Source organism: Artemia sp. Qi Xiang Cuo, chromosome 18, assembly GCF_049724085.1.
Source record: "Artemia sp. Qi Xiang Cuo chromosome 18, ASM4972408v1, whole genome shotgun sequence".
NCBI lineage: Eukaryota > Metazoa > Arthropoda > Branchiopoda > Anostraca > Artemiidae > Artemia > Artemia sp. Qi Xiang Cuo.
In genome coordinates this window covers 13,807,187-13,828,773 of record NC_142811.1, presented here as the reverse complement: position 1 = coordinate 13,828,773, position 21,587 = coordinate 13,807,187, and the positions used below count along the sequence as shown (strand labels likewise).

The following is a 21,587-nucleotide window of genomic DNA, read 5'->3' as shown; positions in this document are numbered from 1 at the left end:
TCATTCGTTAAACGTGTCGAATTTAGAAATCAGTTTATTTATCCGGTGAAGACAGCGATCTTCAATTTCAATTACACCAGGGTCAACAGTCTCGTTTCCAGTTGAAAAACGAAAATACGAAATATCCATAAATTTTTACGTTTTTAAATAGACTCTTTGAGTCACTACAAATTTAACCCCCCTTGACTCCCCCAATCCAGACTCAGAATATCAGTTTTTGCTTAAATTCTGGTCAATGTAGCTATGAGGAACATTCAATGGATATGTTAAAATAATGACCCCATCAATCACAATTTCCTCAGGTGGATTACAAAATCCCCTATATGTTCTTAAGTGACCTAGAGCAGACTATGACAAATAAAATTCACGTAGTTCCGGGGATGTGACATTATTTTCATGTCCTGCCCGTATTTGTACATGACTCAATTCACTAACTATAAAATTATAGTCAAAAATATCACTGGAAAAAAGAGGTCTAACATCTTGCATTGTTGAATTACTACTACTACTACTACTATTAGCACTCGGTATATCATTAAGCGGACTGGTGGGGGGTAACAGAGAATTTTCGAAAGCTACAACCTCCGTCTGTTCAGTTACATTAGATGGAAGGATGGCATAAAGTCTCCTAGGATATTTAGCATGCCTTCCAGTGTGTTTGGGGACAATTGGTCAAGCCGACTTGTATTTTCGTATGACGTAGTTGGTGTGTAAGAATTTAGTTCATTTGTACTACTAATATCGCCTAACTTCTCACATATAAACATATCTACCCATTCCGGATGCTCTATGATATCAAAGGCAAAAGTTAAATCAACTAAGCTAGCCATATCCCCAAAAAAATCATTAATAAAACCTCTACGCAACTCATCATTGTCTAGAAGTAATGATGGTTCGTCTCTAAACTCCACTGGAGGTGTTAGATTTGGATCGGTAATTGCCGATGTTTCATCGCCCAAAGGCGGTAGTTTTTCATTAATTTATAAAAAAGGGGCTTATTTTTTTATGTGAAATAACCATTATTTTTATAAAGTTATTTAACTACGTCAATTTTTCATAGTCATTATCCAACCACCTGAACAATTAAGAGAAAAAAAAGTTACTTGGGCATATCTCTTTCATAATGACAACTGAACATGCTAAAAATATATATGGTTTTGTCTGGACAATGAAGTCTCACTCTCAGAGGATATGTTAGAACAAAATCATGATATTTAAAAATAATTGCTTTATTCGAAAAAAAATATTATTTTCGGAAGGATAATTTAAAATAGGGATCCGACTCTAGTGCCCGTCCCTCTTGATTTTAATCCTCAATAAAACATGACCATCCTTCAACAAAGGCAGTAGATTCTATGAAGCATTGCTCTTCAGCCTTGGTAAATTGGCATAAATCCCATACAATGGTCGCAGGTTCTGATGTAACTTTCTGCCCTTTCTTGACAATCGAAATTTTCCAATGTTGCTTGGTAACGGATTTGATTGAAGTGCTGGACGCAGTCAACCTGGACTAAATAAATCATTTCAATATAATAACTTTTTTTCTCCTTCCATCTCAACAATTATAGTGCCCCCCCCCCTCGGATTAAAAGTGTGTTTACATAATGCCTCCACGATGAGTTTTTCCCCTGCACGAACAAGAAAAGTAAAAAATTTTTATTTTTCTATTGATTACAAATAATAATGATTTAAAAATTACCCTAAGAAACCCGACGGCGACTCTTGCAACAACTTTAATTATTAGCTGAATAGGATAATAAATAAAATATTTAGTGCTATTTGTGTTTCACTTATAATAACAATTGTTTTTACTAAATCCATTGAGATTGAATTTCTGTCTGTTAACACTTAATTCATGACAAAAATCTTGATTAATGAATATCAGTTGATTTTGATAGTAAGCAATGTTTTTTGTTTCTTCGTGATTGAAACTTATTGAGAATAGTTTTACTATTTCCACGAACACACTTTTTCTTTTCAAATGAAAAGCTTTTCCAAATTTACAAGCAATTTAATAATTCAAGCTTATGTAAATGTCCCCCCCCCCCGATTACGAATATTGTGCCAAATGTTATTATTAAAGTATCATTCAATGTTGTCCTTCTTTTGATTGTTTCAAAAATTATGAAGTTCTTCAATCATTACACAGAACTTGTCTTTTAAACTAAACACACACTAGAAGTACACTCTTTACGATCTGAAAGATACACTGATTTCCCGTTGTGGGATTCGGTTATGAGTTACTTGCTCTGAGCGAGAAAAAAAACTGCGATACATGCACGTATTACTTGCATTTCGGATGCGTAGAGAGTGTCAGGTGGTTAGGTATTTAATATCGTGTGTTCCATATAGTCTGGTTTCCATATTTTCTTTTCTAGATTACTGTCGTAATGTTTGGGTATTTTTAACTAAGATCAATATAACTTAATTTATTTTAGTGTTTTTATTTTAACATATAAGATTCTAATGTTCCGTTTTGACGGTGGCGCCGCGTCGAACTTTTGGCACGGCAGCTTTTAAGTTAAAACAGAAATTTAAACATTAAAAATCGGTTTAATACTGAAGACGGACATTCAAAAAAAGTTACTTATTGTTTTAATTAAAATATCCTTTTGTTTGAGACTTCGTTTGTACGGAAATGATTAAAAACACTTTTTCTACAAAATTAGTTTTTCAATGAAAACTCAAGCATAGTTGACGCTGAGATGCCTATAAAAGTGTAACACCCAGAAGGTTCCTGTATCTTATTACCCCAAATATATGCAAACTCATTCATTTGTATTGTGCAGCAAATTTCTACATGTGAATCGCAAAATAGCATTGTTCACCACAACATATAAGGAGTCAATTTGCTAAATTATTAAAGTATTTTCAGAATATCTATTTAAAAACTTAAGTCGAAAATCACAGCTATCTTACCAGATTTCTTCTCCCCTTTGGGATGCGATGTGAGGTGGATTAAAGTTGGCCTGATTGCATTCAATGATTCGATTAATCCTGTCTTTGTGTTATCCTAAGTTTCATCTAACTTTGCACGTTTTTGCTGCGATAGCTGATCAACAGCATTCAAAAATAAAAATCATTTTCAGTTTTCAAACTATTTAGCTTATGAGAGGGCCCTGCCCCTTCAATACCACAGTACCAAACTCCCACAAGTTGAAAAAAATGACACAATTTAATTAGCTACTTCAATTTTTACTTATTCAGAATATTAATGGAAGGCACTGGGCTTTTCAATTCCATAGTACCAAACACAAAAAGTTGACAATTATAGACCCTTTTTTTTATGCAAAGCTTTTAAAACTTTATATACCTAAATTGCGAAATACTTAAAATCACAGAAAAAAAGAAGAAAGGAGGCTCCTAGACATAACCTAAACCAAAAATTATTAAGTATATGAAGGGGTTTGCCCTCTAGCCAATACCTCACCCCTTTACGGTAAAGTTTTTTTTTTAGCACTTTCAAAAGAAGTATCTATCCTAATTAGCCGGCCGTTGTGATTTAAGAGTTCATGATTTGAACAAAATTCGAACTTTAGCGTAAAGAACGAGGTATTGACTAGGGGTAAACTCCTTAATACATGTGATAAAAACATATAAATATAGAAGTTTCGTTATGTAAGTTAATTCGTAAGTTAATTCGTAACTCAATTTTGAGAAAAGCCATTTAGCCAACAAATTTGTAAACATGCTCTTAATCAAATAGTGAGAAAACATCCCTTTTCAGGTAGAAGAACGTAAAGGGATTTGATTATTTTATTGGTGAAACTACCCGCCCTGTTTGAATATTAACATCCCTTTTCAAGCGGAAGGATGAAAAGCGATTTGATTATTTTATAGTGAAACTGAGTGGCACTGTTTTGAATATTTACCGAAATTTGAAGAAAAAAAAACAAAAAAACAGGGACTTTTTAATTAGAATAGGAAGCTTTTTTGAAAGTGCTAACAGCTTTAGTGTAAAGAGCATGATATTGAGGAGGGGGTGACCCTTCATATCCGGATTAAACCTACCGAAACTAATATGCAAATTCTATTTTAATTTTTCATATACAATGAGCCAAAATCAAAGTGAACCTGCCTCTCTTTTGAATATTTACTAAAATTGAAACACATGCACTGTTTAATTAACATAGGAAGCTTTTTAAAAGAGCTATCAGCACGGTGAAAAAAAGCGTAAGTAAGGAAGGTAAAGGAAATTCTTCCTTAACTTAATGGCGAGACAAAAATAGATTTCTTTTTTTATTATAATATAAGAAAATTTTACTCACCAGAAGTCGCTTGGAAGATTCCATACCTCTATCAATGTAAATGATTGTAAAATATAGATATTGATAGAACAAATGACCTATTCAAACTGTATAAAATTATAATTTGAAACTTGAATATATACAAAAGAAATAACTGAATATATTAATACCTAAACAAGACACAATGGTTTTCTGACACGAATTTACCCTAAAAGACATGCACACCATATATATTATGAAGTAGAAATCTAGTCTACGTAAATTATGTCAGAAACTTGTCCTTCATAACATATTATGCAATTCCCAACTAGCACAAGATGGACCAGAAGTATAAGGCCATGTGAGGGAGTTCTGAATCTCTTTGAAAAGGTGTATACGTCTCCGCAAATAACATAGAGATTCCTAGGGCAGCAAGCAAAATATAAGTTAACACACTACTTAGGTATTAGTTTTAATTTTTACTGGTTTAGGATTTTATTATTGTTCTATGTCAGTATCTGTTATCTTTATGTTTAACGTAATTACTCATTTTGATTTCTGATATTTTGGGGTTTCATTTATTCTTTAATAAAAATTTGCTCGTCTAGAGTCTTAACATAGATCTGTACTTTTCTCTGATAAAATGTTGTTTTACGGGAAGATTTTCAAAAATTAACTTCTATTCGTTTTTAATTGCCTAAGTTGTAATATCAGCTCATATTATGAATATTTCTCCAGTTTTCAGGTATTTGAGTGTAGAATTGAAATATTGAAATATTTTAATTTCTTAAGTTGTATAACTTCAGCTAATTTCTGACCGTTGGCTTTAATTGTATTTAACGCAAGTATTGCATTTTTTTTGTCAAGGTTTAAAACGGTTTTTGAAATAATATCTTGATCCACCGGTCAATTTCTATGTAATTTTCTTAACAGAATCCTCCTGGGAGAAGGTTGAAAAAGACTTTATTTGATCAAAAATATACAAGAGAATGAATAGATGTCAAGACGTCACTCAGCTTGGTTTTTTTTTTTTTTTTTTTTTTTTTTATATATTTAAACTCTTTTACTTGTGACTTTGACTAGAACTTTCGCTTGCTGTGGTGCAGAAATGGTGTCATTGTGACAACCTCGGTACACATAGGCTAATCTCCTTTGATTAAGTTCAATATTTCTTTCAACACTCCCTGAGAATTCAAACTGAATAACCTAGCCGTTCATGAAAAATTTCACATACATCATTTTGAAAATCTAGATTTACACAGTGGCTTATGATTTATGTCAATATCCCCCTCAGACTGACCTAAAAATTTCGACTTAATACCCTTTTCGTTCCGAAGATACTGCATTGACAATTTTGACAGCCTGGATACACAAAGTATCCTTTGATTTAGTTCCACATCCCACTCAACATTTTTAGAAACTATCAACTTGATACCATTAGCCGTTCCTGAGATATTGCAGATGCCCCTTTTCAAAAACCGGGGTGCAAAGAATGTCTTTAAGCTCAACATCCCCTCCAACATTCTCTGAAATGTAACTGTTCTCGAAATATTACAGATATGCCTTTTTGACAACCTAGATAAATATTTGTATTTTTTATTTAGTTTAACCTCCACCTTAGCATTTCATTGAAAATTCTACTTAAATCCGATAGCCTCCTATGACTAATATAGATACACTCAAATATGCTCTTTCGAAAACAAGATGCACCTAGTGTCTTTTGACTTAGTTCAACATCCTCCTCTACATTTTGTGAAAGTCTCAACTTGATACTCTTAGCAGTCCCTTAGATATTGCATATAGGCTATTTTCAGCATCTTGATGCACATAGAGTAGTCTAATTTAGTTCAAATTCCCACTCAGCATTTTCAATGGTACCAAATTCCAACTTGGTACCATTAGCTGTTCCTGCGATATTGCAGATACATCCTTTTGACAACCAGAATGCACATTGTGTTCTTAAGTTCTACGTCCCCCTCACCATCCTCTGAAATTTTTAACATAACATCCTCAGCTGTTCTCGAGATACTGCGGATATGCCGTTTTGCCAACCTGTGTCTAATGTATATAGTGTCTTTCGATTTAGTTTATTTTTAGATTAAATAAAAAAAAACTTTTTCCACAAAATAAGTTTTTCAAAGGAAAGTAAAAAACTCCATTAAACAAAAAATTAGCAAAAATAAAATCAAATAATCTACCAAGCGTGAAACTACCACAAATCAGCATTGATAAATAAATGAAACCCAAAACAAACAGAAATTACAATAAATAACCGAGTCAAACTCAAAACGAGCAGAAATTAACACAAGTTGGGCTCAAAACGCCTATGCCTTCCCAAGGTCATAACATAAATTGCACTTTACTGAAAAAAATATAAATGTTTTTACTTGTATAACTTTAATAAATCAAATAATATTAACATTTTGAATACTAAATATCAGTATATGTATGTTAAACTGACAATACACATTCATTTGTATTTTTTTTCAGTAAAGTGCAAATTATGTTCTGGCCTTGGTAGATTATTTTATTTTATTTTTGCTCATTTTCTGTTTAATGGAGTTCTTTACTTTCCTTGGAAAAACTTATTTTGTGGAAAAAGTTTTTTTTAATTAATTTCTGTTCGTTTTATATTGTCATAGTTTTTTTCAGGGGAAAAAAATAACACTTTAAATCTTTTCATTTTTTTAAGAGTTTATAGTTTAGCCTGCCATTTGTATGCTGGAGAAAAGTTTTCAGCAACATACACCCTTTTAAAAATCTGGACACAAATAGTAGCCTTTAATTTAGTTTCATACCTCCTCTAGTTGACCAGAAATAGAAAACTTGATACCATTCGCAAAAGAAATCTGTTTACTTTCATTGATAGCTTGGATACACTTACGCTATTTTGATCTGGTTAAATTTTAAGAGCAGAAGTTGCCCAAAAGTTTAAACATAATACCCTCAGTCGTTTTTGGGGTACTGCTGAGATGCCTTGTTGGGAATAAGCATTAACACAGTGCATTTTGATTTAATCTTATGGCAACATTTAGTTTTTAAACATAAAGGCAAATGGAAGGCTGGGCGTGGGAGGGGGATTAGTTCCCCTCCAATCAATTTTTACTATTAAAAAGGGCATCAGAAGAACACCCTTTCTAATTTCAATCGAATGAGCTCTTTTCGAAGTTCCTACGACAACTCCTTCAATACTAAGTGCCCTGGTTTAAACAACAACAACAACAAAAAATAATACATTATACCCAAATCGATCTTTACTATAAAAATGTCAAGCCGTCCAATCATTTTGACTATTAAAAAGGGCACTAGGCCTTTTGATTTCCAATCGAATGAGCCCTTTTTGATTTTCTACGACAACACTTTCTATAAACACCTTATATGCCCCCAAGGGCATAAATTACAACCCTTACCCTAAGGGCTGTGGTGGTAGTTATCATCCTCTAAGACCTAATTTCCAGAACTTTCAACTACGTTAAACAAAATGGACATCTTAAAATTTTGATTGGATGTGTCTGGGAAAATGGTGGGAGTCAGAGGGGCGTTAGTCACTCTCCAATCACTTTCAACTATTAAATAAGGCTCTAGCCCTTTAAATTTCTAATCAAATGGGCCCTTTTGATGTTTCTACGACAACGCTTAAAAAAAACCTTATATGCCCCCAGGGCATAACTTACAACCCTTGCTCTGACGGCTGGGGGGGGGGTCATCATTAAAGACCTAATTTCCAGAATTTTCTGCAACGTTGAAAAAAATGGCTATCTGAAAATTTTGATTGGATGTGTTTGGAGGAATGGTGGGCGTGGAAGGGGTGATAGTTGCCTTCCAATCACTTTCGAATATTAAAAAGGGCACAAGCCACTCAAATTTCATATTGAATGAGCTCTTTTCGAAGTTTCTACGACAACTTCTTCGATACAAAGTGCCCTGCTCTAAAGGAAAAAAATAATAAATAATACATTGGGCCAACATAGGTCTTATATGCCCTCAGGGCATAACTTAAAACCCTTGCCCCGAGGGTTGTTGGGGAGTGTCCTCCTCAATAACATATTTTCTATATGGAAATCAACTGGGCTGAACAAAATGGCTATCTCAAAATTTTTATTGGATGTGTTTGGGGAAATGATGGGCGTGGAAGGGGGGCTAGTTGCCCTCCAATCACTTTCGACTATTAAAAAGGGTACTAGCCACTCTAATTTCCAATCGAATGAGCCCTTTTCGAAGTTTCTACGACAACTCCTTCAAAACGAAGTGCCCGGGTATGGAAACAAAAAAAAATAATACATTAATACATAATAAATAAAACATTGTGCCAACATCGTTCTTTACTTAGGCAGCGCTATTGCGCTGCCTATGATTATGCTTGTAATATTGGTACACGGAATGATAGCACACCTGTTATTGCTGAAAATGTTTTTATATGTAACATATAAGATTACATTTACATTCCTACCGGCGCAATGAAAGGAAGATGGGGGAGGGGTCATGAATACTGCCAAGAAGTTCTTGAGGGGAGGGGTGGGCAAGTCCTGGTAGTACCTTTTATTTTCCAAGATCTAAATGATAATATATCCCATTTTCTATTTTTTATAGAATGTTCAACGGCTTCCCGGGGGTCCTGCACCTCTACTGATGTCCATGAGCACATTCCTCCAAAAAAGTTTTGTTCAGAGAATTTTTCTTGAAAACCGAAGAAATGATGAACCTACTATTATCTTTGACATTTGAAGCCCCTTCCGAATAAATATTTAGAAGGGCAAAATTTTTAGAGATGATGTTCATTAACAAAACATTTTTTTTTCGAATATCAAGCTTGAATTTAAGAAAATGGGGATTAAAAAAAGGAGGAGAAACCCTCCTCCCCATTGAAGAGAGCCTCAGGTCAGGCAGCTTGTTTTAATAAACAGAAATAACGTACTCACAATTCGGAGTAACAAAGAGCTTCCCTTGTCAATTTTAACCAAAACAGGCAAAGTTTTAATTACAACACGTAGCAATAAAATCCATTATTCATGCTGATTCTGAAAATCTAAAACTAATTAATTTTAAAGTTCCTCGTCAAAATCTATTGGCATATGGAAATTTCCGTGATTTTAGAACTAGGAAAGACTCCCCCTAAAAGAGTAGGGTTTGAAAAAAATTTGGCAATGATTCAATATATATCAGATCCCTAAAGCCATAAAAACCTTATATGCCCCCAGGGCATAACTTACAACTCTTGCCTGAGGGCTCTGATGGGACTATCGTCCTCAAAGACCTCATTTCCAGAACTTTCAACTACGTTGAACAAAATAGATATCTTAAAATTTTGATTGCATGTGATTGGAGAAATGGTGGGCGTCTCCAATCACTTTCAACTATTAAATAGGGCATTAGCTCTTTCAATTTCCAATCGAATGAGCCAATCGAAATGAGATTTTTGAAATTTTTACGAAAACGTTTTCTATAAGAACCTTACATGTCCCCAGGGCATAACTTACCACCCTTGTCCTGAGGGCTGTGGGGGGGGGGGAGTTATCATCATCAAAGACTTAATTTCTAGAACATTTAACTACGTCGAAAAAATGTCTATCTCAAAATTTTGATTGGATGTGTTATGGGAAATGGTGGGCGCGAGAGGGGGGTTAGTTGCCCTCCAATTACTTTTGACTATTAAAAAGGGCACTAGCCTTTGAATTCCAATTGAATGAGCCGTTTTTGAAGTTTTTATGTCAACGCTTTCTATAAGAACCTTATATGACCCCTGGGCATAACTTACAACCCTTGGCCTGAGGGCTGTGGGGGGGAATGTTCTTCTAAAAGACATAATTTCCAGATCTTTCAACTACGTTGAACAAAATGGCTATCCCAAAACTTTGATTGGATGTGTTCGGGGAAATGGTGGGCGTGGAAGGGGTGTTAGTTGCCTTCCAATCACTTTCGGCTATTAAAAAGGGCGCAAGCCCTTCCAATTTCCAATCGAATGAGCTCCAATTGAAAAGAAAAGTTTCTACAACAACTCCTTCGATACGAAGTGCCCTGGTCTAAAGGAAACCAAAAAAATCAAAAAAGTAAATAATACATTATGCCAACATCGTTCTTTACTTATGCAGCGCTATTGCGCTGCCTATGATTAAATAAAAATATCACTAAAGTTCCAATTTTGTTCCAATTCTTTAAGAATGACCCCTGAATCACAAAGGGTTTAATTAGAATAAATAACTCTCTTGAAAGTATTAAAAAAAAAACCTTAGCGTAAAGATCGAGGTAGTGAAGAGGGTGTGAACCCCCTCGTCTACGTAATAATTTCTGTTCGTTTTAAGTTCTAATGTTGCTCCTTATTTTCATTTGAAAAACTGTTTTTTTTTATTTAATTTATGATTGTTTTTTAACAATGCTGGGAAATATGGCACCCCCTTCATAGAAATTTCCCTTTGGCCATGAAAAACTCCTCCATGAAAAAATTCTCCTCCTCATGCTCTCCTCAATCTCCCACTAGAAAAAATACCCCCTGAAAACGTCTGTATACTTCCCAATAGTCAATAATATCAGAGGCAACGCTATAGCATTGCCTATAGCAAAGGCCATACGTCTTCAATGTTTTATTGTTATTGTATTTTCCCAGAGGCACTTCATATGAAAGGGGTCGTCGTATAAACTTCAAAGGGGGCTCATTCGATTGGAAATCGAGAGTTCTAGTGCCATTTTCAAGAGTCAAAAGTGATCGGAGAGCAACTAGCCCCCACTTTTTTCCCAAATGCATCCGATGAAAATTTTCAGACAGCCATTTTGTTAAAAATAGTTCAATGATCCCATAACCGAGTCGTGATATCGGTGGCGACACAACCCCTAAGGGCCCGGGGGCAGACGTTGTAAGTTATGCCCTGGGAGCATATATGGTTCTTATGGAAGGAATGCTCGTATAAACTTCAGAGAGGACTCATTTGATTGTAAATTGAAAGTTCTAGTTCACTTTTTAAGAGTCAAAAGGTATCGGAGGGTAACCAGCCCCTCTCCCCCTCCCCGTCTTTTTCCCCCAATTGCGTTCGATCAAAATTTTGAGATAGCCATTTTGTTAAAATAGTTCAAAGATCATATAACAAAAACTCCAGTGTCGACACAACCCCCCAAGGCCCGGAGGCAGGTGACTTAAGTTATGCCCTGGGGGAAAATATGGTTCTTATTGAAGGGATGCTCGTAAACACTTCAAAGAGGGCTCGTTTGATTAGAAATTGAAAATTATAGTTCACTTTTCAAGAGTCAAAAGCAGAGGGCAACTAGCCCCCCCCCCTCCCTACACCGTCTTTTTTCCTCAAACCCATCCGATAAAAATTTTGAGGCGGCCAATTTTCTTAAAAACAATTTCAAATATCAGATATTAAAACTCTGGGGTCAACAGAACCCCCCATAGCCCGGGGATTGGCACTGTAAGTTATGCTCTGGGGGAATATATGGTTCTTACGGAAGGGATGCTCGTAAAAACTTATTTAATTGTAAATTGAAAGTTCTAGATCAGTTTTTGAGAGTCAAAAAAGAGATTGGATGGCAACTAGCCCCCCCCCCATCCCCTTTTTATCCAAGGGCATCTAATAAAAATTTTTGATAGGTATTTAGTTAAAAATTGTTTAAAAGTCAGATAACAAAAACTCAGGAGTCGACACAACCCCCCAGGGCCCGTTCCCGGATGCAGGCGTTGTCAGTTATGCCCTGGGGCATATTTATTTCTTATGAAAGGGATGCCCGTATAAGCTTAAAAGAGGGCTCATTTGATTGGAAAATAAAAGTTCGAGTTCACTTTTTAAGAGCCAAAAGAGATCCGAGGGCAACTAGCCCCAGCCTTCACGCCCTATTTTACCAAACCCATCTGATGAAAATTTTGAGATAGACATTTTGTTAAAAATAGTTCAAAGGTCGGACAAGAAAAACTCCAGTGTCAATACAATCTCCCCCCCCCCAGGGCCAGGGGGAAGGCTTTCTCAGTTAATCCCGGTAGGTATGTATGGTATGCATGGGTCTTATGAAAGGGAAGCTCGTGTAAACTTCTTAGAGGGCTAATTCGATTGTAAATTGAGAGTTCTAGTTCTCTTTTTAAGAGTCAAGAGATTGAAGGGCAATAAACACCCCACGCTCTTTTTTCCCCAAACAAATCTGCTACAAATTTTGAGATACCCATTTAAAAAAAAAATATTCAAGTATTACATAAAAAAAACTCCGGTGTCTACACAACCCCCCAGGGGCCGGAGGGTAGGCGTTGTAAGTGTTGTCCTGGGGGCGTTTATGGTTCTTATGAAAGGGATGCCCGTATAAACTTCAGAGAGGGCTCATTTCATTGGAAATTAAAAGTTCTGGTTTACTTTTTAAGAGTCAAAAGATATCCGAGGGCAAGTAGCCCCCCACCCCCGTAACACATCCTTTTTTCCCCAGACCTATTCGATAAAAATTTTGAGATAGCCCTTTCGTTAAAAATAGTTGAAAGGCTAGATAAGAAAAACTCCTGTGTCGACGCAACCCCCAAGGGCCCGGGGTCAGGCGTTGCAAGTAATGCTCTGGGGGCATATTTGGTTCTTATGGAAGTGGTGCTCGTATACACTTCGGAGATGGCTCATTTGATTGTAAATTAAAAATTCTCGTTCACTTTTTAAGAGTCAGAAGAGATCAAAGGGCAACTATCCCCCCCCGTCCACGCCCTATTTTCCTCAAATCCATCCGATAAGAACTTTAAGAGAGCTATTTTTTCAAAATGGTCCAAAGATCATATAACTAAGACTTGGGGTCGACACGATCCTTCAGGGTCCGGGGTAGGCATTGTAAGTTATTCCCGGTGTTCATACATAGCTGTGGAAGGGATTCTTGTATAAACTTCAAAGAGGGCTCATTTGATTGGAAATTGAAAGTTCTAGTTCAGTTTTTAAGAGTCAAAAGAGATAAGAGGGCAACTATCCCCCCCCCCATATCTCTTTCTCCCAAATGCATCCGATAAAATATTTGATATAACAATTTTGTTAAAAATAGTTCAAAGGTCAGATAACAAAAACTCCGGTGTCGACACAACCCCCTAGTGCCCGGGGGCAGGCGCTGTAAGTTACGTCCTGCTGGCATATATGGTTCTTATGGAAGGGATGCCCGTAAAAACTTCAGAAAGGGCTCATTTGAATGGAAATTGAAAATTTTAGCTCAAATTTTAAGAGTAAAAAAAGATCGGAGGGCAACTAACCCCACCCCACGGACTTTTTTCAGCAAACCCATCAGGTACAAATTTTGAGATAGCTATTTTTAAAAATAGTTCAAAGGTCGGATAAAAAAAATTCTGGTGTCGTCGCAACCCCCCAGGGCCTGGGGGAAGGCGTTGTAAGTTATGTCCTGGGGCGTATATGGTTCTTACGAAAGGGATGCTCGTAAAACTTCAGAGAGGGCTTGTTTGATTTGAAATTAAAAGCTCTTGTTCACTTTCTCAGAGTCAAAAGCGATCGGAGAACATGCCCCTCTCCCCTCCACGCTTTTTCTTCCCCAAACCCATCCGATAAAAAATTGGAGGAAGCCTTTTTAAACAAAAAAATTTTCAAACATCAGATATTAAAACTCTGGGGTCGACTAAACTCCCAGGGCCTGGGGATAGGCGCTGTGAGTTATGCCCTGGGTGCATATATGGTTCTTATAGAAGGGATGCTCGTATAAACTTTAGAGAGGGCTCATTTGATTGAAAATGGAAATTATAGTTCACTTCTAAAGAATCAAAAGAGATCTAAGGGTAATTAGCACTCCCATGCCCTTTTTTCCCCAAACTCATCCAATAAAAATTTTGAGATAGTCATTTTGTTAAAAATAGTTGAAACATCAAATAATAAAAACTCCGAGGTTAGCACAAACCTATTTTTTACTTTGATATTTTTACTTTGATACTAGTTTTGATACTTTGATGAACCTTTGATTTTGAAAAAAAAGTTTGATTTTGAAATAAGGTAATTTTAAAAACTTGAAACTTTTTGCAATCAAAAACAAACAAAAATTAATGAAAAAAAACTTTCCGAAAAGAAGCTTTTCAAAAAAAAGTAAAGGCCATTTTAAACTTGCAAATCAAGCTTAAAACGAAAAAAAAAAAATATTTTGCTATTGAAGGATAAATGAAACTCAAAACAAAAAGAAATTAAATGAAGAAACAATGCAAACAAACATACAATAGATATTTTTATAAATGAATAAATAAATCTTAAAACGATTGAAACTTAAATTGAATATGCACATCAAGTTTGACACGAACGAGAACGAAAAAGAAGCTTTTCAAAAAAAGTAAAGGCCATTTTAAACTTGCAAATCAAGCTTAAAACAAAAAAAAATATTTTGCTATTGAAGGATAAATGAAACTCAAAACAAACAGAAATTAAATGAAGAATCAATGCAAATAATTAATAATGAATAAATAAATCTTAAAACGATTGAAACTTAAATTGAATATGCACATCAAGCTTGACACGAACAAAAATCACTACAAAGAAGAGTTTGGGTATTGCCTCCTTCTCTCACTCTAAAACTCTAAACCTACTGTTCTAAAAGTCTAAAAGTCTAAACCCTGAACAGAACAATATGAGCACCCCTCCCTTTATTTTTAGAAACTACAGCAAAGTGGTGTTTTCTGTCATTTCTTGCCATAAAACATCAATTTTTACCCATAGAAGGTCAAAATGGCAGAAAATCATAATTCAGTAGACCCACCAACATTTTGTGGTCTAAAATCCCTAAAAGGTGGTTTTCACCCCCCCCCCCCTTGTCTTGAAAAACGGCTCTAAAGTATAACGTAAACGACACAGTAGGTTCTGTGTCCACCGGAAGTAAAGACTAAAACAAAAAATATGAACAGGCCATTATAGTCTAGTGATTAAGACCAGATGTCGTGGCCGTAATATCCCCAGGTTCCAATTATTTTAATGATAATTTTCTTTGAACAGTTATTGTCTTTTCACTTTTACTGCTTTTCTAGAGGTAAAAATCTGTCACGTGGAATCCGATATAAGTAATGTACTTTTCAGTCTATTACATCGTTTTTCATATTTTACACGTGGGTATTTCTCTCTTAGGGCCAGATGGGGATGTCTCCTTCAATTCTGAGAATATTCAAGTCAATTTTAAGATTATTTAGCAGATTTTGGCAACTAGATTCGATAGTTGCTGCATGCAACTCATTCCAACGCTAAGTCACTTGAGGCTAACATGACTGTGAGAATTTATCTCATACATTCATCCTCCTCATTTTCTTATATGAAATCCTCCTCATCCTCCCCATCCTCCTCATCCTCCCCATCCTCCTCATCCTCCTCATTCATCCTCCACATTTTCCTCCTCGTTTCCAACCTATTTGAGGACATCTTATTTTGTTAGAGGCTGCTAGATAATCCATAAGTATAATTATTTAGTATTTCTATTCAGTAAATTTTAAGTGTTGAAGTATCACTAAGCGCATCCCCCCCTCCTATTTATTGAAGAATGTAATTAGTTATCATGGTTGTATTGATAGCAGAAAAATAGTAAAGAGGCCATTTATATGGACAGAACTGCGGCCAGTTGTGACTGCAAGCTTAAAATGTATTTTGTGATTAACTGTCTAGTTAGATAGAATTGCCACTTAACACTAATTAAGGAATGGTAACTATTATTGCGGTTAATTTTGGTTGGAAAAGTTTTTTTTGGGAATGGAAAAAAAGAACCTAAAACGCCTGGGAGTTGGCGTCAGATCAAACTGAAAATGGCTCGTTTGGAAGGCCTTGGTGAAAAAAACCTTGAACAGGATAGTTAAAGTCGCTTACCTTGAACAACTAAGAAGATCATTTTATTTTTCACATGAGAGGCACAGAAGTGTCTTTTTATTTTTCCATTTTTCCCTTCTGTTTCCTTCCTTTTTACCTTTTCTTTTTCCTTTTTTTTCATCACTAGTGGGGCAAGGTAGCCTCATAGAGTACTGTTTAAGAGCTTGTCACTGGTTTTGACTTCATAAATATGTCCAATATTTGGGGTGAGGGAAAGGGTGCTTCCTCTCTGAATTGTCTTGTTTTAACCTTTTATTTTTCATAACAATGTGGTTTTAATGATCATTTCTCCTAAAATGTTAAAGCCCAAGAATAAAGAAATTACACTTTGTTATGAGAAGTTCAAAATTTTTCTCAGCATTGCAGGAAAAAATATTACAATAGCAATGACTTCCGTAAATTATAAGTTTGCAAATCATAAATTTGTTTTAGTATATATTTTTGTATGTATAACTGTATATTTTTCATATAGGATAACATTCTATACATAATTCACTTTTTATTAACGACTTCTCAAACACAAGAAAATGATAATATGTCCATTAGACCCTTTGTTCTGACTTCTCAAACATAAGGAAATGATAATATGTCCCTTGGACCCTTTATATGACCAAACTGTAGCTCTATTTTAATGAAAGTTCCAGTGAGATGCGAAGCTAAACTTATATTTAATACCCTGTTTTAACAAAAACTCATGTCGACCTCTAGTTTCTTTGCCTAAGTTGGACGAAGATCTTTTTGTAAGGTTTTATGTGTGTATTTTTTAAACATGAAAATGAACAAGAAATAACTTTAAAAAAACTCTAAGATTTCCTGATGAAACTAAAGAGCGAAGTTAAAACGAACCAAATTATTGTTTCGTAGTTAATGCAAAATATGTTTCAAATATGTTCAACATTGTAATATTCGACATTGTTCGACACTGTTTCAAATATTCACATTGTTGAACACTGTTTTAAATAAACTGGCTCGTGATATTTTCCTGCGTTTGTAGAATTCTGAAAAACTAGCACCTTATTCAGAGCACAAAACTGACACACACACAAAAAAAAAAGAATTGAAATCCTAAGTAGCTTGCAGGAAATAAAAGTCTAATTTATAAAAGCTCTCAATGGGTTTTTACCAGCCAGGAAATAAATAAATTTTATTAATCAATTTTAATTCTCTAAAAAATATAACACAGATAACTTTTCAATAAAGTTCTCAATTTGATTTTCTCTTTTAAAGAGGCCCTAGACGGTCCATCATTTTGAACAAATCAACCTTCAATCGACCCTTCAATCAACCCTTCAATCTCTGCCAAAGCTAAAGTAACACACTGATTCTGACCAAAATGATTGACCAATTCAAAATTTATATCAATCAACGTCAACGCTTGACTCAAGCGTCAAACAGGTTCCTAGACGGTCAATCATACTTGAGTCAATTGATTGACAGAAGCTTTTGATCAAAATGATTGACCTTCTTGGGCCTCATTTAAATTAATTTGAATACTCTGCGAATCATTTAGTATTAGGCATTAGGGGGGCAAAAGCTCCCCTCGTATTGTGGATGACAGTGATGATGACAGTGGTCAAATATGGCTCTGAAGCATGGACGCTCCGAAAAGCGGATGAAGATTTGCTAGATGTTTTCCAGAGAAATTGCTTAAGGATTGTTCTGGGTACCCGGCTGACTGACCTTATTTCAAACAATAGGCTATACGAAAAATGTGGTTCAATACCGTTTTCTAGGTCTATAATGAAAGAAAGGTTGAGGTGGTTAGGGCATGTTGTTCGGATGAAGGATGACAGATTGCCGAAGATTGTTCTTTTCGGCCAACCATCTAGGGCTAAACGGAAAGCAGGTCGTCCCCGCCTGGGTTGGGAGGACGTCATCAAGAAAGATTTAAAGGAAATGGGAACTTCGTGGGCGGGTGTAAAAAGGAAGGCTTTGAATAGATTGGGGTGGAGGAGGAGCGTGCGTAGCTGTGTTGGCCTCAGGCGGCTTGGTGCTGCGATGAGTTGTTAGTAGTAGTAGTAGTATTGTGGATTTGATTGTTTATTTTGGATAACTATACTTTATTGTGAAAAGCAAATATAATAATGGACTCTTTTTCTCGAAGCATTGTTGGGGAGATTTTGATAGCAATGCTTCCAAAATAAAATTTGGATTTAAAGAATCGTGTTTGAGGGGACGGTAGCCCTCCTCAAACTTAGGATAAACCTGGGAATACTAGTAGAAAGGAACATAAACTCTATAATAAAAACAATTTTTTCAAATGAAAGTAAAGAGCGTCAATAAAAATATAAATGAGCAGAGATTATTCAGCCTATTATAGGGGGCTGCCCCCTTCTCAACCTATCGGTCTTTACGCCAAATTTCAACTTTTCGTCCAAACTCTTAAAAAATGACTGTTCAACCACAAGGACGGTTTAATTTAATTAAGATGTGTTTAAAGCACTGTAAAATTTTAGTTTATAGAGTGGAGGGTGCAAGATCGAGATAATTTCAGTTTGTTTCCAGTTTTAATGTCACTCTTTACTTTCATTTGAAAAAAAAACTGATTTTTTATCTAATTTTGTTACAGAACTATAGTTTCCTGTTTAAAAGTACTTTTAGATTGAAATATTGAAATACTTTCCGAAAGAATTTAATAATTCAAATGCTTTTTTAAAAGTATTTACTAAAGTAATCTTTTGAATTTAAGGGCAGGGTCGATTGATATTGGGGAAAGAGAGAGGAAATTTAGGGGTCATAGTGTTAACCCAGTCCCTTGTTCAATGTGTGGGGATGATGATGAGGATATTTTCCATTTTTGGGGGAATTGTAAGGAAATGGCGGATCTGAGAGATGAGTGTTTTTCGTTAGTGTTGACAGATAAAAGGTTGGTGGAAGGGATTGCAGGATCACGAATTAAAATAACATTAAGGAATCTGACTAAGTATGTCGATGAAGGTATGATACATCGTGAAAGGTGTATCTCTTTACAAATATTTTCGTGAAGATTCATATATAAGTAGGTTTTTTCTTTTTAATTTATTTGTGTTTCTTTGCTGGTTTTGTTTATATTCTGTTTTTGTTTTTTGTTTTTTCCTATGGCCCGATGGCTTTTTTACTTTTTCAAACGAATTTTGAATTTTAAATATTATGAAAAATAGATTCATGTGAGTAGGCTATTGAGCATTTAATTAAACTTCTGTTTTCTTGTAACGGTGTTGTCAGGTCAGAAGAGAGCTATTCTAGCGTTGGGAAAACACACAAGTTTTTAGTAGCCCCATAGCCAAATCACTTATTTGACAGGAAACCAATAGATCTAGTTTCGCTGAGCTATAACTTTAAATTATAGCCGAATAGTTTCTTATAATTACATTTGTGCCTTGACTCTTGTGATCACTTTGTTGCATTTGGAAGCAGTTAACCCCATTTTATGTCTCTGAGATAAAACCCATTCGAGAAGAATTAATACGACTCAGATACGACTCAAAATGAAAAGCTTTAATCTTTTCTGCTTCAAAGATGAATATGAATTAATATATATATCTATGTCTGTGTACATTAGTGTATATCTGTGCCTGTTTGAGAACACGAAATAAAGAAATAAATTTGCAGTGCTTCATTCAGTGTAATAACTATTTATTTTCCGTTTAAGCGTTAATTTCTATATCTGATTAGGCTTTTTTTTACTGGTAATCCGGATATGTCTAGTCACATAAATGAGACAAAACACACAAATATATATCTATATTTAAGGTTAGAAATGCAAATCTAGGCCCTTAGAAATAATCTGGAAGCAGAGGTTTTTGACACATGCATATATATATATATATATATATATATATATATATATATATATATATATATATATATATATATATATATATAAACTGCTTAAATGTAAAGAAAAAACAATTAAACGAAAACACCAGATTTCTATTAATTTATAGTGTATCAGAAACTAGTCCTAGTCCATTCTAAATATGCAAAATTCACAGCGCATGTTCCTACTTTTTAAGTTAAAGTTTACTGTTTTTTCAGACTTACGACCTCAAGTGCGTGATCACTACAAAGCAGAAAAAGTAGGCCTCTGGTCTAAACTGATTCCAGAACTGCTGCATAGTGCTCAGCAAGATTTCCCAATGTTCTTTCCTAGAGCTGAAAATGAAGAGGTTTTGCTTCCAGAAGAGGAAAAATTCCTCAACCAACCTATTAATAGTGACATTTCTGCCGAAAATGTGCCAGATATGACTGAAGAAACTCCAGAAGATTCTACAGTCACAAATCAACATTTTGAATTAGCGACTGAAAGTACTGTTTCAGTCAGCCAAACAGTTATAATTATTGCTGTCATAGGTTCTTCTTTACTTCTATTAAATATATGTGCTTGTATAGGAATATTTTATCAGCAAGATAGAGCAAAATTACGTGAGCGATTACTGAACAGAAATATATTTCTTAGACCCGTTAGAGAGGGAATAGGAACAGACAAGTCTAATCAACGCTCTCCAAGAGGTGTTAGCGCTAGTACGCTCGATGCTCATTCAAAAGTAAGAGACTGGATTGCTACCAGATCTGGTGATGCAACTAGTGACAAAAACAGCGAAGATGCAGATAAAATTTTAACAATTAGACGAGTAAAGCGTAACAGTTCAGCTGTTAAGTGTGATGTTGCTGTCGGTGAGGAACTAGATTCAGTTGTTGAATCACATAAGCTTATTCTTCCAAAAGTGTTACCAGATTTGCCACAAATAAAAAATGACAGTGGACAGGGATATGTTATAATACCTCAAGTTGAAAACCCCAACGCTATTATAGAATCAGTTCATAATGTGCATAGTAATCAAAATATTGTTTCCTCGTTACGTTCACCTCACTCCAAAAATATCAACAGACTGAGCACTTTTGAGCCACTACCTAACGCAGAGACATCTACAAGCTCTGTTCCCACTGGAACTCCACTTTTTTGTGGTTTACAAAGACATGAACATGTCTTACCAGTAGATTGTGTGACAGTAGACCCTCCCTGCCCTATTCATGGTTATGTTGATATATATAAGGCAGCTCCTGAGCCACTGTATGCAACAGTGAAAAAAGATAGACGGAAGCCAATACCTCCTCCTCGTGTACCAAGTACTGATCATAAACTATATGAATGTCAGACCGTAGAACCAGCAATGATAGTCCGTCCCGGTGTTAGAAGAGTGTCCAAGGGTATACCAGAGAAGCCAATTATTCGAAGGAGTGCCCCTCCGTTGGCTAGCTCAGAAGATTCAGGATCTGATGTTGTACCTAACACGAAAGTGCCTCAGTATAAAGCCGACAAGTATCCGCAGATACAGAACTGGTATGCTCATTATGGAAACGTTACAAGTGAGCCAGGCATGAATACTAATAGCTCAGAAGAAAAACCTAGCAAATCTACGGAATATTTATAGGATAAATATTACATAGTAAATATATAGCATATATTATGTTATAATTATATATATATATATATATATATATATATATATATATATATATATATATATATATATATATATATATATTTTATATATATATATATATATATATATATATATATATATATATATATATATATATATAT

At 35.1% G+C, this 21,587-nt stretch overlaps 2 protein-coding genes across 2 annotated transcripts in view; both read left to right on the top strand.

Moving 5' to 3' along the window:
- The window catches only part of LOC148941224 (uncharacterized), a 39,073-nt gene extending 17,659 nt beyond the window's left edge, over positions 1 to 21,414 (top strand). The window contains exon 2 of the mRNA XM_089104548.1: positions 20,018 to 21,414. Within this exon, the coding sequence (XP_088960674.1) occupies positions 20,018 to 21,414 (1,397 nt within the window). The remainder of the gene's footprint in view (positions 1 to 20,017) is intronic.
- Positions 1 to 21,587, top strand: part of LOC148941222 (neuroligin-1-like) — a 421,037-nt gene that overhangs the window by 159,618 nt on the left and 239,832 nt on the right. The gene's annotated exons all lie outside the window — the stretch shown is intronic.